The sequence below is a fragment of the Rhincodon typus genome, chromosome 6 (genome assembly GCF_021869965.1).
Source record: "Rhincodon typus isolate 14 chromosome 6, sRhiTyp1.1, whole genome shotgun sequence".
NCBI classification, from domain to species: Eukaryota; Metazoa; Chordata; class Chondrichthyes; order Orectolobiformes; family Rhincodontidae; genus Rhincodon; species Rhincodon typus.
The window spans coordinates 19,114,720-19,132,089 of record NC_063337.1 but is presented as its reverse complement, the minus strand read 5'-3'; the positions used below and the strand labels follow the sequence as shown (position 1 = coordinate 19,132,089).

General features: G+C 42.0%; 1 protein-coding gene across 1 annotated transcript in view; it reads right to left on the bottom strand.

Moving 5' to 3' along the window:
- Positions 1–17,370, bottom strand: part of mgat4a (alpha-1,3-mannosyl-glycoprotein 4-beta-N-acetylglucosaminyltransferase A) — a 156,136-nt gene that overhangs the window by 33,246 nt on the left and 105,520 nt on the right. Inside the window, exon 13 of the mRNA XM_048597898.1 lies at positions 12,878–12,953. Coding sequence (XP_048453855.1) covers positions 12,878–12,953 — 76 coding nt within the window. The remainder of the gene's footprint in view (positions 1–12,877; positions 12,954–17,370) is intronic.

The following is a 17,370-nucleotide window of genomic DNA, read 5'->3' as shown; positions in this document are numbered from 1 at the left end:
AGGCTGACGTTTCGGGCCTAGATCCTTCTTCCTGCTATCTCTTGATTGAGTTAATGTTAGGTGTCTTTTCCCTAGGATGGGGGATTTCATGACTAGCGAGCATATTTTTAAGGTGAGAGGAGGAAGACTTAAAAAAAAATACATGAGAGGCAAATTTTTTTTTACGCAGAGTGTGGTTCACGTGTGGAATTAACTTCCTGTAGAAGTGGTGGATGCGGGCACAGTTACAACATTTAAAAGACACATAGATAAGTACATGAATAGGAAAAGTTTGGATGGATATGGGCCAGGAGCAGGAAGTGGGACTAGTTTAGTTTAGGATTATGTTGGCATGGACTGGTTGGACCAAAGGGTCGGTTCTATGCTGTACGACTCTGTGATTCTATGTGACTCTATGTTACATTTTTAACTTTTTTTAAAAAGATGGAAGTTTTTAAGAGTTACCTTATGATCAAGGACAGGTTGTGGTGTCAGCAATGGACTAATAATCCAGACTAACGTTCTAGAAAAGGGTTTGAATCCCACCATAGCAGATAGCGAAATTTGAATTCAATAAAAAAAAATTGTGATTAAAAACTAGTCTCTCGGCAACCATTACTAATTGATGTAAAAAAATTCCATCTGGTTCACTAATGTCCTTTAGGGAAGGAACTCTGCCATTCTTACCTGGTCAGGCCTACATGTGACTCCAGACCCACACCAGTGGCTGGCCCTCTGAAATGCCCTACTAAGCCACTCAGTTCAAGGGCAACTAAGATTGGACAACATATGTTGACCTTGCGAGTCACACCCATACCCCATTCAAGAATTATAAACTGATTTATTATTATCACATGTATCAAGACACAGTGAAAAGTATTGTTTTGCATGCTATCCAAACAAATCATAAGTACATCAGTGTAATAGAACAGAATGCAGAATATAGTACTACACTACAGAGAAGGTGCAGAGAAAGATCAACTCTAATATATGAGAGGTCCGTTCATAAGTCTGATAACAATGGGAAAGGAGCTGTTCTTGTATCTATTGGTATATGCTTTCAAACTTTTGCATCTTCTGCCTGATGGAAGAGGGTGGAAGAGAGTACACCTGGGGTAGGAGGGGTCTTTGATTGTGTTGGCTGCTTTCCTGAGTCAGCGGGAAATGTAGACGGAGTCAATGGAAGGAAGGCTGATTTATAACCATTTATGGCTATTCCGCTAATATTGGGACCCATCTAAATTATGACACCCCCGCTCTTCAAATGCAGTCAGCCAACAAATATATTTGAAAATAGACATTTTCTTATGTACCATTATTTGAGGAAATATCTGAGGTGTTAAGGCTTAGACTTGGTTTCTAGTGTAAAAACTAATGACAATTCAAACCACTAGATGGAGAACTTCATTACAGTAGGGTGATGGTTTGCTCCATGAATAGAAAGCAATGCAGTCTTGAATTATGGATATTTGTGAGTTTTCAAAGAGTGTTAGATTTTAGGATCCAATCTGAAATCTGTCATCCTGCTATGTATTTATCACTTGTTGAGTGTTGACACATATCACCTTGAGCTAACAATGATTTGAAGCTCAAAGCAAGCTGGAAGACCAGCACCTTCATTTTCCACTTAGGCATCTTACAACTTTCAAGACTCAACATCAAGTTTTACAATTTTAGAGCATGACCTTCTCCTTCTATGTCTATTAACCAATCTCATATCCCAGGTCTTGTCATGGAATGGGTTGCTTTCAGCACAGGCAACCCATTCTCAACTACTCATAGCCCCCATTATCACCAATCTAGCTTCTCTTATTCCCTGCCTCACTATCAACAATCCCTTTGTCTGCCCACCTTTTTTTTTAAACCTCTCTCTCACTTTCTGGGTTCCATCTCCACCTATCCACTCACTCTTCCTTCCCCAACCCCATCCCCTACTGCATAAGGATCTGTTTTAGGCCCTCAATTATTCACAATATTCATTAGCAACTTGGATAATGGCATCGAAAGTCATTTATACAAACTTACTGATGACACAAAGTTAGGTGGTATTATAGACAGATAGCATAACATTACAAAGCGATATTGATAGGCTAATTGTGTGCAGTTTTGGTCATCACACTACCAGAAGGACGTGGAAGCTTTGCAGAGAGTGCAGAGAAGGTTCGCCAGGATTTTGCCTGGTCTTGAGGGCACTGGCCATGAGGAAAGGTTAAAAAGACTAGGATTGTTTTCACTGGAAAGACGGCAGCTGAGAGGAGACCTGATAGAGGTCAACAAAATTATGAGAGGCATAGATAGGGTGGATATTCAGAAGCTTTTTCCCAGGGTTGAAGTTTCAATTACAAGGCAGCACAGGTTCAAGGTGAGTGGGTCAAAGTTTAAGGGAGATGTGTGATGAATGATTTTCATGCAAAGAGTGATAGGAGCCTGGAATGCACTGCCGGAGGAGGTGGTGGACGCAGGCACGTTGGCGACATTTAAGAGGCATCTGGATGGTTACATGAATAGTGAGGGAATAGAGGGATATGGACCGAATAAGGGCAGAAGGTTTGTTTTTTAGTTTAGTCAGGGCATGATGATCGGCACAGGCTTGGAGGGCCGAAGGGCCTGTTCCTGTGCTGTACTTCTGTTTTGTTCTTTTGTGATTGAACAGCTAAAACTGTGGCAAATGGAGTCCAATGTAAGCAAGTATGAACGATCCACTTTGGACCAAGAAAGGATTGGTCAGGGTATTTTCTAGATGGCCTGAGGTTAAATACAGTTGATATCCAAATAGACTTGGGGTGTTCAGGTTTGTAGATCTTCAAAACTTCATGAGCAGGTGCAGCAAATAATCAAGAAAGCTAATGGAATGCTGGCCTTTATATCTGGAGGACTGGAGTATAAAGGATTCAGAATTTACATGACAGTTATACCAAATCTTGGTTCAAGCACACTTGGAGTACTGCGATCAGATCTGGACACCACACCTTAGGAAGGATATATTGACTTGGAGGGAGTACAGCATAGGTTTTCAAAAATGATACCGGGGCTTCAGGAGTTATGGGAAAGATTACACAAAACAGATCTTTTTATTCTCTAGAATTTAGACGATCAAGGGGTGATCTGATTGAAGTTTTTAAGACATGAACAGGAAAAGACAGGAGAGCTAAAGATTAACTATTACTACTGTTTGGTGACTCTAGACCTAGGGGTCATAATCTGAGAATTAGGGCCCGATCATTCAGGAGAGATGTTAGGAACTCTCTTCCACAAAAAAGTAGTTGATGCTGTTAATTGTAAATCCGAGACAGATGTATTTTGTTACAAAGGTATTTAGGGATAAAGGCCAAAGACAATGTTAGGCCACAGATCAGCCATGATCTTATTGAATGGTGGAACAGGCTTGAGGGGCTGAATGGCCTACTCCTGCTCCTGTGTTCCTAATTATCTGGTTATTATCACATTGCTGTTTCTGAGTGTTTGTGGGTGCTTATTAGTTGCTGTGTTTCCTATACAATAACAGTGATACACTTCAGTAATACTCTTCATTGGCTGTAAGACACTTTGATATGTCCAGTCATAAAGATTTAAAAGGGAGTTTACATAATTTAGATAACTACAACTTAATTGTGTAGGCCAAATTACACAGCTGAAATTAATCCTTTCAAACTATTCAAAATATGCACCCAGATATTCCTGGTTCAAAAGAAATGGAACATCAGGTTAGAATAGACAAATAATATTAAACTTCACTGAATGTAAGCAAACAACATTATACATTAATCTAACCACCAAAATTATTTAGGTACAAAGCAAAAAACACAAAACTTTCACTTTCCAGAAATTCAATATAGACTGCTGACAAAAGAACACGCTCAAAAAATAATGATATACACAATGGTCAATCTGGATCCCCACTTGTCCTTCTTCATTAACACAAAATGTAAGTTTCCAGTGACAGAAATTCCTGACTATACTGTGTTTAAGCCTAGCTCTTCATAACACAACAGTTTCCACCTTAACAGAAGTGATGACACTTTTAGATTGGGCTAAATTCCAACTGCTATGGCCAGAGCATCACTGGCCTTAGTCAGATCATTTCTATAATAAGGTCAAAACACTATGGACGCTGAACCAAATACAGAGAATGCTGGAGAAATTCAGCAGTTCTGGCTGCAATCATGGGGAGAGAAAGAGTTAATATTTAAAGTCCAGTACGGCTCTTTGTCAGAAATTTCTACATGCGCTCATAACAATGTGCTTGTTTATAGCCCCTTTTGGATTAACACACTTTTCCTTAACTAAAGGTTATTGTTAAAATCTAACTACCTTTCAGAGGTAATGTACAATTACAGAAAATAATCCCATGTTAAACCAGCAAATCGCATGTGTTTGTAAAAAGCTTCTAAAAATACCCATACTAAAGCGACCTAAATTTTAAATCTAAAAATTGTGGAACCCAGGTTCACTGACATCTCCTGGAGCAGCGGGTGAAATATATTAGCAACATATTAATCCCTCAACAAAATTGTCACTAAACAACTAGCAGTGCACCCTTAATTGGGGGTGGGGGGGGGTGCAGAGGTAGGGAAGCGATTGTTTAAAGATTCCTCAGCATTCTTCTCAGAAATTGAACTGCAATGACCAGATCAACCATTTTTCGGAAAAATATATTCATTCATGGGTCACGAATGGTGGGCCAGCATACTTAAACTGGAGAGGGTGGCAGTGGTGGGCTGCCTTCTGGACTTTTGCAGTCTTTTGTATCTAAATACACTCACAGCTAGGGAGTGCTGTTAGGGATCGAGTTCCAGAATTTTGACCCAGTGACAATGAAAGAATGGAGGTGTATTTCCAAGTCAGGATGGTGAGTGGTTTGGAGGGAAATTGCAGGTGGTGGTGTTCCCATATATCTACTGCGCTTGTCCTTATAAAGGGGTAGAAGTTGCGGGTTTGGAAGGTGCAGTCTAAGGAGCTGCAGTTACTGTAGAGCACCCTTGTAAATGGTACACACAGAAGCCACTGTGTGTTAGTGATGAAGGGATTGAATGCTAAAAGTGGTGCCAGTCAAGTGGGCTGCTTTGTACTGGATGGTATTAAGATTCTCAAGTGTTACTGGAGTTGCCTATATCCAGGCAAGTGGACAGTATTCCATTAATCTCCTGACTGGTATCTTGCAGATGGTGGATAGACACTGGAGGCCATGATAATTAATTGAACTGCAACCAAAGTCTCTTGATCCATGCTGGGATCTTTTCGTTGAAACGTGAAGTTAACCAACGATTCTGAGTTCTGACTTCCAGTACCTCTTTCCTTATTTTGTCATTGTGTTGTCACACTGTATAAAAATGAGAGTCATAGACATCTATAGCACAGAAAAAAGGCCCTTTAGCCCAATGAGTCTGTGCCCATTGAAAAGAAGCACCTAGCAATTCTAATCCCATTTTCCAGCACTTGGCGTACAGCCTTTATGCAAGGTTTTAGAGTAGATTTCTAGCTCAGGTTGTGGATGTTGTGGTTGGTTGGCTCACCGAGCTGGTTCGTTGTTCCGCAGATGTTTCATTACCCTGCTGGATAACATCATCAGTGCAGCCTCCAATGAAGTGCTGTTGTGTTTTCCCGCCTGTTATTTAAACTCTGGAGTCCATTGAGCTGGATTACCTCACTTCTGGTTTTCCTTCGCAATGGAGTGTATATGCAGTCTAGCTCTATGTGTTTGTTGATGGCTTTCTTTGTGGAGTACCAGGCATCTAGGAATTCCCGTGCTTGTCCCTGCTCTGCTTGTCCCAGGATCTTGGTGTTGTCCCAGTTGAATTGGTGGTTCTCCTTTATCCATTTGGATAGAGATGAGTGAGTACTGGTCATGTCTTTTTGTTACCAATTGATTTCATGTACCCTTGTTGTTAATTTCCTTCCTGTTTGTCCGATGTGGTGTTTGTCACACTCTCTGCAGGGAATCTTGTAGATGACATTGGTTCTGTCCATGGTGGGGAGTGGCTCTTTGGTTTGGGTGAGCTGTTGTCGTAGGGTTGATGTGGGTATGTGTGCATCAGAGTAGCTCGACACATAGAGCTAGACCCTATATACACTCCACTGCGAAGGAAAACCGGAAGTGAGGTAATCCAGCTCAACGGACTCCAGAGTTTAAAAACCAGGCAGGAAAACACACCGACGCTTCATCGGAGGCTGCACTGATGATGTAACCAGCATGGTAACGAAACGTCTGCGGAACAACGAACCAGCTCAGCTAGCCAACCAACCACAACAGCCTTGTATGCATTGGCATCACAAGTGCACAACTAAATACTTTTCAAGTGTGATGAGGGTTTTTTCCCCTCAAAATTGACTACAAAAATTGATATCTATCATTAATTTCATTATGTCATCAGGTAATTGAGCTATGCCATGTTCCTTCATGCTATCCCGAATAGTTATGTCTAACTTCAGATGACGGAGAGGTTGTGTCCCTACCCTAGAGTCAGAATCCCTACACAGTGTGGAAGGAGGCCATTCAGCCCATCAAGTTTATACTAATCCTCCAAAGAGCATCCCACCCAAACCCACCCCACCCCTGTAATTCTGCACTTCCCCGGACACTATCGGCAATTTAGCATGGCTAAGCTACCTAACCTGCACATCTTTGGACTGTGGGAGGAAACTGGAGCATGCAGAGGAGACACATGCACACACAGGGCGAATGTGCAAACTCCACATAGACAGTCACCAGTGTTTGGAATTGAACCCGTGTCCCTGGCGTTGTGAGGCAGCTGTGCCTACATGTATTGGCCTGATAGGGGTGAAAATGAAACAGGGGAATATGAAATTTGTCTCATTGGAAAGTGTAAGTTTGTGACTTTTAAATGGCACTTGTACACATTTAATATCTAGATTACGGTATCACGTTGATTGCTCATATTCAATTAAGCTAATATTGTTCATCAACTCTGTGTTCTAAGCTTACATGATGGCAAAGGTAAAGTTTCCACAGTCCTACTAGACCATAGGGCTGCTCTGTCATTAGAGAGAGAAACAACTAGTGCTGTTTAACCTGAGCGAGTCCACAGCTCAGGTGAGGGGAGAAGTTGAGAAGGATAGTCTTTCATAGTAACTTCAGCCAGTGTGGGAATTGAACCCATGCTCTTGGCATCAATATGCATCGCAAACTAACTGTTCAGCTAACTGAGCTGACCCCCAAAGTAAAGTTGCCATGATCCTACCAGACTACAGGGCTGCCCTCTTATTAGAGAGAGCCAACTGGTGATGGTTTAATCTGAGGTCACTACACCTCAGGCAAGTGGAGAAGCTGAGTAATTGAGTCCTTCATGGTAAAATAGAAGATGGCTGAGAGGCTTCACTGAGGAGCATTCTGGGAGAAGTTGTGCTGGGAATATGGTTCAGAAGGGCCGGAGTGTGCGTAAAATCTTGGGAGGACTGCATTGCCAAAGTGAAGCAGAAACTGGTCCTTTGCGAGCACCATTCCTACTCCATTGTGGGTAAAAACCTGGTCATCAGGTTTGAAGCACTCCCTCTGTTGTAGTATGGGCACAAGAGAGGGTGGATCCTGCTGCGTGGTTCCCTGAGCAGACTGTCAACGTCATTTAGCAGAATGCCTCATCACCAGAACTTTCCAACAAGCACCAAGACATTGCTTGGTTGGTGGTGAGAAGGGCACTAGCTGTGAGATCCTTCATGTATACCCGGTCAGCCTGCGCCACCGCACACTGCCCTCAAAGTGGCTGCAGGGGGTTGAGACTGTCATGTATCTCCTTCTGGAATGTCCTTTTGCCAAAGATGCCTGGAGGAAGATGCAATGGTTCTTGTCAAGGTTTGTCCTGAACAGCTCCATGACGTGGGACTCTGTGATATACGGTCTGTTCCCTGGGATGCACACACAGACAAACATCAACCACGACTAGAGGGCCATCAACTTGGTGAAAGATGCTCCTTGGTCTGCCCGAACCTTGTTGGTCTTCCAGAACAAAAAGTTGATCCCAACTGAGTTTTGCAGACTGGCACATTCCAAGGTCCAGGACTATGGGCTGAGGGATACACTAAAGCTTGGGACAGCTGCCGCCAAGGTACAGTGGGGAAAGACCACTGTCTGAAGTCTTCCTGCTGAAGGTAAATGGGGGTCTGCTCAGTTATCGGACCCTCGTAGCACCTCAAATATATGTAAATATTAGTATTGTTTGTGTAGGAGAGGTCTTTGATTTTTTTTGGATAGAGTCAAAGTCCAATGTTTTTGCAACTGTGCAGAACCAAAACTGCTTTTGTGTCAATGTATATATACAGAAAGATTTTCTGATGAATAAAGTATATTTTTGAAATAAAAAAATTCTGGGAAAAGTTGGCTCAGTTACCACCGAACAGCAGAGTGAGAAAGAACCCAATGTCAAGGAACAGTAAGCCCCAAACATTACTATAATGTTTCCATCCTTCCCTCCTCCTCTAACCAAAAACAAGAGGAGAGAGAGACAGACTGTTAGGACATTTGTTGCAGGCTAGAGGGTATTTGGTCTGCTTGTAAAGATTGCACTGTAATTTAAGTGACCAGTTAGTACAGCTAGTTGGCGTTAAGTGCAGGCTTAGGTGAATACTGGGCTTCAGTGAGTAAGGCAAGCAAGGTAAGATTCTTTTATCTTTCTGAGTGTATTGGGGCAGAAATGGCAGTTAGGGCAGTGGCATGCTCCTCCTGCCAGATGTGGGAGATTAGGGGGCAGTCTGACGTCCCTGATGACTATGTCTGTAGAAGTGTGACTGGCTGCAGCTCCTCACAGGCCACATTGTTTGGTTGGAGCAGCAGTTGAACACACTGAGGGGCATACAGGGGGAAGAGAGCGTGATAGACACTAGTTACAGGGAGGTGGTTACACCAGAGGTTCAGACAGGTAGATGGTCACCACCAGGTGAGGCAGGCAGTAAGAGGGGGGATCTCCTATGGCTATTCTCCTCTCTAACAGGTACACCATTTTGGATACTGTTGGATGGGTGGGATAGCCTCTCAGGGGAATATAACAGCAGCAGCCAGGCCTGCGGCACCACAACTGGCTCTGCCATAGAGCAGGTTTGGGCAAGATCCAAGCAAGCGAGTGGTCGGAGACTCACTAGTTAGGGGCACAGACAAGCTGCGTCCAAGACTCCAGGATGGTGTGTTGCCTCCCTGGTGCCAGGGTCAGGGATATCTCTGGGCGGGTGCACGAAATTCTTAAGGGGTAGGGTGAGCAGCCGGAGGTCGTGGTGCACATCAGTACCAACGACACAGGGTGGAAGGAGGGATGAGTTCCTGCAGAGTGAGTACAGGGAGTTAGAAAAGACACTGAAAAGCAGGGTAGTAATCTCTGAGTTACTGCCAGTACCACGTGCTAGTGAGGCAACGAATAGAAAGATAGGACCGATGAATACGTGGCTAAGGAGCTGGTGTGGGTGGGGTGGGGACAACAGGGTTTCAGGTTCTTGAATCATTAGGACCTCTTCTGGGGCAGGGGTGACCTATACAACAGGGACAGGTTGTACATAAACTGGAGGGGAACTAATATCCTCGCAGGAACGGTTTGCCGGTGCTACTTGGGAGGGTTTAAACTAGAGTGGCAGGGGTGGATCAGTACTTGGGACTATGATATTGTGGCCATTACAGAGACTTGGTTGACTGAGGGACAGGACTGACTGTTCAACATTCCAGGGTTTCATTGTTTTAGACAAGATAGAGAGGAAGGTAAAACAGATGAAGGCGTTGCATTACTAATCAGGGAGAACGTTACATCTGCACTCAGAGAGGACATATTGGAAGGGTCATCCACTGAGGCAATATGGGTAGAGGGTAAATAAGCTGGGTGCAATCTCTCTGATAGGATTATACTATAGGATCCCCAACAGTCACTGAGAAAATGAGGAACAAATATTTAGGCAGATTATGGAAAAATGCAATAAAAACAGAGTTCTCATAGTGGGTGACTTTAACTCCCCTGGTACTAATTGGCACTCCCTTAGAGTAAGAGGCTTAGACAGTGCAGAATTTGTTAGGTGCATCCAAGAGGATTTCTTGAAATAATGTAGATAGTCCAACTACAGGAGGGGCCATACTGGATCTTGTATTGGCTAATGAGCCTGGCCAGGTGACTGACTTTTCAGTGGGGCAGAATTTTGGAAACAGTGATCATAACTCCTTAAGTTTTAAGATAGCCATGAACAAGGATAAGTCAGGACCTTGAGGGAAGTTACTAAGTTGGGAGAAGGCAAATTACGTCACTATTAGGCAGGAGCTAAGGCATATTAATTAGGAGGAGCTGTTATTAGGCAAGTCCACATTTGACATATGGGAATTGTTTAAAGACCGGCATGTTCCAGTAAGGAGAAAGGACAAGGATGGCAAAGTGATGGACCCTTGGATAACAGGGAAGGTTGTGAATTTAGTCAAAAGGAAAAAAGATGCACATGCAAGGTTTAGGAAACGAAATTCGGACAGGGCCTGTGAGGAGTATAAGGAAAGCAATGCAGAATGATGCCAACAGTGCAAACTTGGTTGCCAGACTGGCTAATGTTACCAGAGAACATGGAACTATACAGCACAGGAACAGGCCCTTCAGCCCATGATGTACTGCTGAACATGACACTAGATGAATCTAATTCCTTCTGCCTGCCCTTGGTCCATATCCCTCCATTCCTTGCATGTTCATGTGCTTATCTGAAAGTCCCTTAAATGCCCTTTTCGTACCTGCCTCAACCACCACGCTGGCAGTGCGTTCCAGACTCCTACCACTCTCTGTGTAAAAAAAACTTGCCCCTCACATCACCTTTGAACTGCTTTCCTCTCACCTTAAATGCATACCCTGTAATATTAGATACTTCAACTCTGAGAAAAATATTCTGACCGTCAACCCTATCTATGCATCTCATAATTTTATATATTTCTATCAAGTCTCCCCTCAGCCTGTGCCACTCAAGAGAAAACAACCCTAGCCTCTCCTGATAGTGCAAACCCTCTAATCCAGGCAGCATCCTGATAAACCTCTTCTGCACCCTCTCCAAAGTCTCCACATCCTTCCTATAATGTGGCGACCAAAGTCTTATAAAGCTGCAAAGTGACATCATGAATCCTGTACTCAATTGCCCGATCAATAAAGATAAGCACGCCATATGCCTTCTTTACCAGCCTATCTACTTGCGTGGCTACTTTTAGGGAATGATGCAATTGAACCTCAAGATCTTTTTATACATCAATGCTGCCATTAACTGTATACTTTTCCTGAACATTTGATCTCCCAAAGTACAGCTCCTCACACTTATCCAGATTAAACTCAATCTGCCATTTCTCTGCCCAATCCCACTGTATCCTTTGACAATTATCCATAACTCCACCAATCCTTGTTTCATCTGCAAACTTATTAACCCACCCATCTAAATATATATAGGATCCCTGTGGAACACCACCAGTCACAGACCTCCAGCCTGAAAAACACCCTTCCACCACTACCCTCTGCCTTCTATGGGTGAGCTAATTCTGAAGCCACATGGCCAAGTCATAATGGATCCATGCATCTTCATCTTCTAGATGAGCCTACCATGAGGCACCTTGTCGAAAGCCTTACTAAAATTCATGTAAGCAACATTCATTGCTCTATCCTCATCAACCACGTTTGTCACCTCCTCAAAAAATTCAATCAAGTTAGTAAGACATGACCTGCCCTGCACAAAGCCATGCTGACTGTTCCTATTTAGCCCATGCTTTTCTAAACGTGCATAAATCCTATCCCTAAGAATTTTCTCCAATAGCTTCCCAACCACCGATGTGAGACTCACTGGTCCATAGTTTCCTGGATTATCCCTATTTCGCTATTTCCCTATTTCCCTTCTTGAACAAATGAACAACATTAGCTACTCACTAGTCCTCTGGGACCTCTCGAGTAGCTAGTGAGGATACAAAGATCTTGGTCAAGGCCCCTGCAATCTGCTCTCTTGCCTCTCTCAGAAACCTGAGGTAGATACCATCAGGCCCTGGGGACTTATCCAGCTTATGTTCTTCAAGTGATCCAACATCACTTCTTTCTTGGTCTCAAAATACCCTAGATATTAGCATGATCCAGATAAATTTCACTATCCTCTATATCCTTTCCTGGGTGAATATCAAGGCAAAGTACTCAGTCAGGATGGCATTGCAAACCAGTGTCTGGCCAACTGAGCTAAACCAACTCGTAATATCTAATGTTACATCTCTGTCAAACCAGCAACACTTAAACTGCATTGTTTGAAGGGATTAATTTGAACCTCTTAAATTGGCCCATGCAATCAAATAGTCTAATTATACAAATCCCCTTTTAAAAATGGTCATGAAAATCACAATTAAAAACAAGATTTTCATTTATTTGTACATAGATGGCATCAAATTGTTATTGCCTGTGCGTTTATCCTATTGTGTAGGAGAACCGTTGAAATTCAGTTGTGTCGAATTAACAAATAACATCTTAATTGTATGAATCGGGATCAAGAAACATAATTTTGCTGTATTTAGCACATGAAATTGAACATTCACACCCACTGGAGGTTTGTGTCTGCAGTGCTATTGAGCAAGTCACATGAAAGAGAAGCTCAATTGTGTCACATACAAAGTTACAGGAAGCTTTAAGAGGATACACATGAGGAAGCTCTTACTCCACCTGGAGATCAGCTGAGATTTAATGTCAAAGAGGTCATGTTCTGTGGTGGGAAACAGCAGTTACAGAGTTTAAACTAATGTTTCTGTAGATAGGCAAATTGGATAACCATCTGCTGTTTGCTCCCTGCACACATGTCAGCACTTTAAAATTATTTTGAATGTCTATTTTGAAAAGATAAAAGGTGTAGAGAATAGGCAGAAACTAGATTTTTTTTTCCATCATCACCGTGACAGTGAACGCCACCTGGAAAAAGTTTCAAATCATACCTATTCTGAAAAATCCATCTTCAGTGCGTTTATATCTTGATTCTTTGGTCTCCTGAAGTAGGTCAGATCCTGAATCCTTAAAAAAAAAATTAACGAGTAAAATGAGCAAACAACATTTGCCAACTGCAGCAGAAAAAAAAGTGCAACCACAAAATTAAAATCAAATCTGCTGACCAAAAAATTATTGCAATTATCTTTGATTTGCTTTGTTAAAAAAAGTACATTTGTAGATGGAGTCTTAGCTTTAACTATTAGGAAATCTATTTAACTGCAGAAAATGGTGTTACATACGGCTTCCTGTATAAACAAGAAATAAAGTTAGAGGCATCTGGTGTATCTCACATTCCTGTGCGTCTCCATTGTGTTTTTGTGCTTCACATTGGGAAGATGTTTCCATTAGCAGGAGAGACTAGGGCGCAAGGGTACAGCTCTAAAGTAATTAGAAGGCCCTTTAGAATAGAGGTGAGGGGAAACTGTTTTAGCCAGAGAGTGGTGAATTTATTGAATTCACTGTCACACAAAGCTTGGAGGTCAAGTCATTGAGTATATTTAAGACAGAGATAGATAGGTTCTTGATTGTCAAGGGGATCAAAGGTTACAGAAAGAAAGCAGGAGAATTACAAGTTTCTCAAACCCAGCCATGATGGAACAGCGGAGCAGACTCAATGGGCCAAATGGCCTAATTGCTGCCCCCATGTCTTACAGTCTTTTTTAAACTCAGTCACAGGATGTGGGTGTCTCCAGCTAGGCCAACATTTATTGCCTATCCCAAAGGGCAGTTAAAAATCAACCACTTGGCTGTGGGTCTGGAGGCTAGATGAGTTAAGGATGGCAGATTTACAACCTTGAAGGATGGGCGTGTACAGCAGGGTTTAAATCTTATCACGGCAGATGGTGAAACTTGAATTCAATAAAAATCTGGAATAAAAAGATAGCCTAATTCCAACATTGGCAATTGTTGTATAACCCATTTGGTTCACAAAAGTATTCACTATTTCTATCCAAATAATCATCCAATGACCTCTTGAATGCCTAAATTGAACCTACCTCCACCACAATCCCAGGCAGTGCATTTCATACCCTAACTACTCACCACGTGAAAAAGATTTTTCTGTGTCATCCTCACTTAATTTGTCCATCACTTTAAATCTATGCCCTCTCATTCTCCCTATTTACTCTATCCAGCCCTCTCATGATTTTAAAAACCTCTATCAAATCTTTTCTCAGCCTTTTGTCTCCAATGAGAACAGTTCCACTTCTTCAATCTTCCCTCATAACAGAATTTTATCATTCCAGGAATCATTTTTACAAATCGCATCAGCATTCTCTCCAATGCACGGTGGCTCAGTGGTTAGCACTGCTGCCTCACAGAATCACGGACCCAGGTTCGATTCCAGCCTTGGGCGACTGTCTGTGTGGAGTTTGCACATTCTCCTCGTGTCTGCGTGAGTTTCCTCCGGGTGCTCTGGTTTCCTCCCACAGTCCAAAGATGTGCAGGCTAGGTGGATTGGCCATGCTGAATTGCCTGTAGTGTTCAGGGAGGTGTAGATTAGGTGGGTTTTAGGGGGATGGGTCTGGGTGGGGTGCTCCGATGATTGGTGTGGACTTGTTGGACTGAAGGGCCTGATTCTACACTGTAGGGATTCTATGATGATCTCACCTTTGATGTCACATGCACAACTGTACATAATACTCCAGCTGCAACCTAAAAAGTGTCTTGTATAAGTTCAACATCACCTCCCTAATCTTGTACTCCATTCTTCTATCAATAAAGCAGAGGAATGTTATGTTTTATTAACTTCTCTCTTTACCAGTCCTGCCACCTTCAATGATCTGTCCACATATACACCCAGGTCCCTACGCTTCTTCTATCTAATTCCTTCTTGAAAACATTCAATGTTTTGGCCTCAACTGCTTTCTTTGGCAGAGAATTCCACAAGCTCACAATCCTCTGGGTGAAGTGATTTCTCCTTATCTCAGTCCTAAATGGCCTACTTTGTAACTTTAGATTTTGACTCCCAGTACTGGACTCCCCAGTCATCACAAACATCCTTCCTGCATTTACACTGTCTAGTCCGGTTAGGATTTTATAGGTTCAATGAGATCCCGTTTCATTCTTCTGAACTCTAGTCAATATAGTCCTAACCGATCCAGTCTTTCTTCATTTGTCAGTCCTGTCATCCCAGGAATCAGTCTGGTTAACCTTTGTCGCACTCACTTTATAGCCAGAACATCTTTCCTTGGAACAGGAGACCAAAACTGCACACAATACTCCAGAGATGGTCTCACCAAGGCCCTGTACAAATGCAGCAAAACATCTCTACTTTGCATTCAAATCCTCACACTATGAAGGCCTCTCTCCCCTCTTCCCAGTCCAGTGGGACTTGCTGTTCTTTCCTGTTTGGCAGTTAGACATACCATTGTTCTGCCATTCTCAATCACTAATTTCTAATCACTTAATCTGCACTATCTACACTCTTCTCCCCCCACCCCAGCACTCCATCTCCCCCCTCCACTATTGCATAAATGCTGCCTCCTCCCCACTTCACACGAGCTCTGATCAGGAGTCATCTAGACGCGAAACATTAGCTTGCAAAAAAGGACTGCAGATGCTGGAAGTCAGAGTTAGTAAAACGTGGAGCCAGAAGAGCACAGCAGGTCAGACAACATCAGAGGAACAGGAAAATTGACATTTCAACCCGAAACCTTGACTTTCCTGCTCCTCTGAAGCTGTTCTCCTCCAGCTCCACATTTTAGCAACTCTAAATGTTATCTTGAGCTCTGTCCACAGATGCTGCCTGGCCCGCCGTGATTTCCAGCATTTTTTTGTTTTCAGCTAACATACTAATAGTCTTTTTCTCCACCTGTTGCACCTGCACACTTACCTTCTGCAATTGGTGCATGGGAACACCCAGGTCTTACTGCATCTTCCCCTTTCCCAATTTATTGCCAGTCAGATAATAATCTGCCTTCCCGCTTTTGCTATTAAAGTGGATAACTTTGTTTCATTATCAGTCGTATATCATTTCTGTTTATGGAACTTTGCTGTGTACAAATTCACTGCCATGCTTTTCTAAATTAGAACAATGACTTCCCTTCAAAAGTACTTATTTGATTGTGAATGCTTCAGGAAGTCCTGAAGACATGGCCCAGTGCCTATACAAAATATGTTTTTTTTGGCTGCTTCATCAGTCTCCACTGCTTCCCTCCAGTTCATTTTGATTTGTGTATCTGACCAATTTGCACTGCATCTCACAATGGAGATTAAGACTGAGACCAGTGTGCAAGGTGTTTTGCTATTTCTTGAATGAGACTCTTACAAAGCCTCTTTCTAAACACCTTCTGTAAAATCAATAAAAAGCCAATCTGGTCCATGCGCTTAATCTAAACAAATATTTGCTTCTTCAGAAACATTTAAAATTGTCAAACATAAATTCATACCGGATGTCCTTGATTAAACCTCATTTTTTTCTAAACGTGCACCAATCTCAACTCCCCCCCCCCAAATAATTTCTGTAACTGTCTATAAATGGCATTATAGTAATTGGATTTGTTGGCCAATTTATCCTTCTTGATGTTATATTGGCTACACTCCAGTCTAATTGCAGAGTTTGGATATTGAAGTAGTATTGAAGAATCATGATCAGCTTCTCTCCAATTTCCTTTAATAGTCAATGATACAAGCTACTAAAGCTCAGTAATTTATCTACCTCAAATTCTTTTAAACGCTTCAGCTCCAATTCCCTTTCTACTTTTATCTCCACCAATTGTTCATTCATTTGCATTCTTCACATTCATTTGTAAAAACCAATACAAACCACTTACATCATTGCTATGCCCTGTATTCTATTTCATCGCTGTTAAGGATTTATTATTTGTAGTCTGAAATAGCCCCATGATAGTTAAAGAGTGCAATAAAGTCACTAACTAAATGTTCTAAATTGTTACCATTACATGCAAAGTTCAGTTCAGAAATGGCAGTAAAGACAAAACTAACAAACGATGTATACCTGACATGACTAATGCATAGAAAGGTGGCTGTAAAATTTACTCCTCTAATTTGGCATATTGCCTTTACTGATTATTCACAGGACTTGAGAGTCAAAACAGGATATGAACTATAGAGCATTTTTATGGTTGATTAGACTGCAGACATTTCATATTTAATAATATATATAAAAATATTAAGCTTTACAGCAAGATTTTCTATTGAGAAATAGTAATCACTCCAATTAATTACAATATAACATTGAAGGTACTGTATAACAGCAAATTTGTTAAGAAGCAGCAATTCACAGATTGGAATCAGACAAAATGTGAATGCTGAGCCAAAGGAGATAGTAAGAGTGCCAACTAAATCGGGAGGGTAGAAGAAGAAAAGATTAATTTCAGAGCATGGAGCGTAAATGGCTGAACACGCAGCGACAAATGATGATGTGAAGGGAATCAGGAATTCACAAAACAAAAACTGCTAGAAGAATAGACAGTCCTCA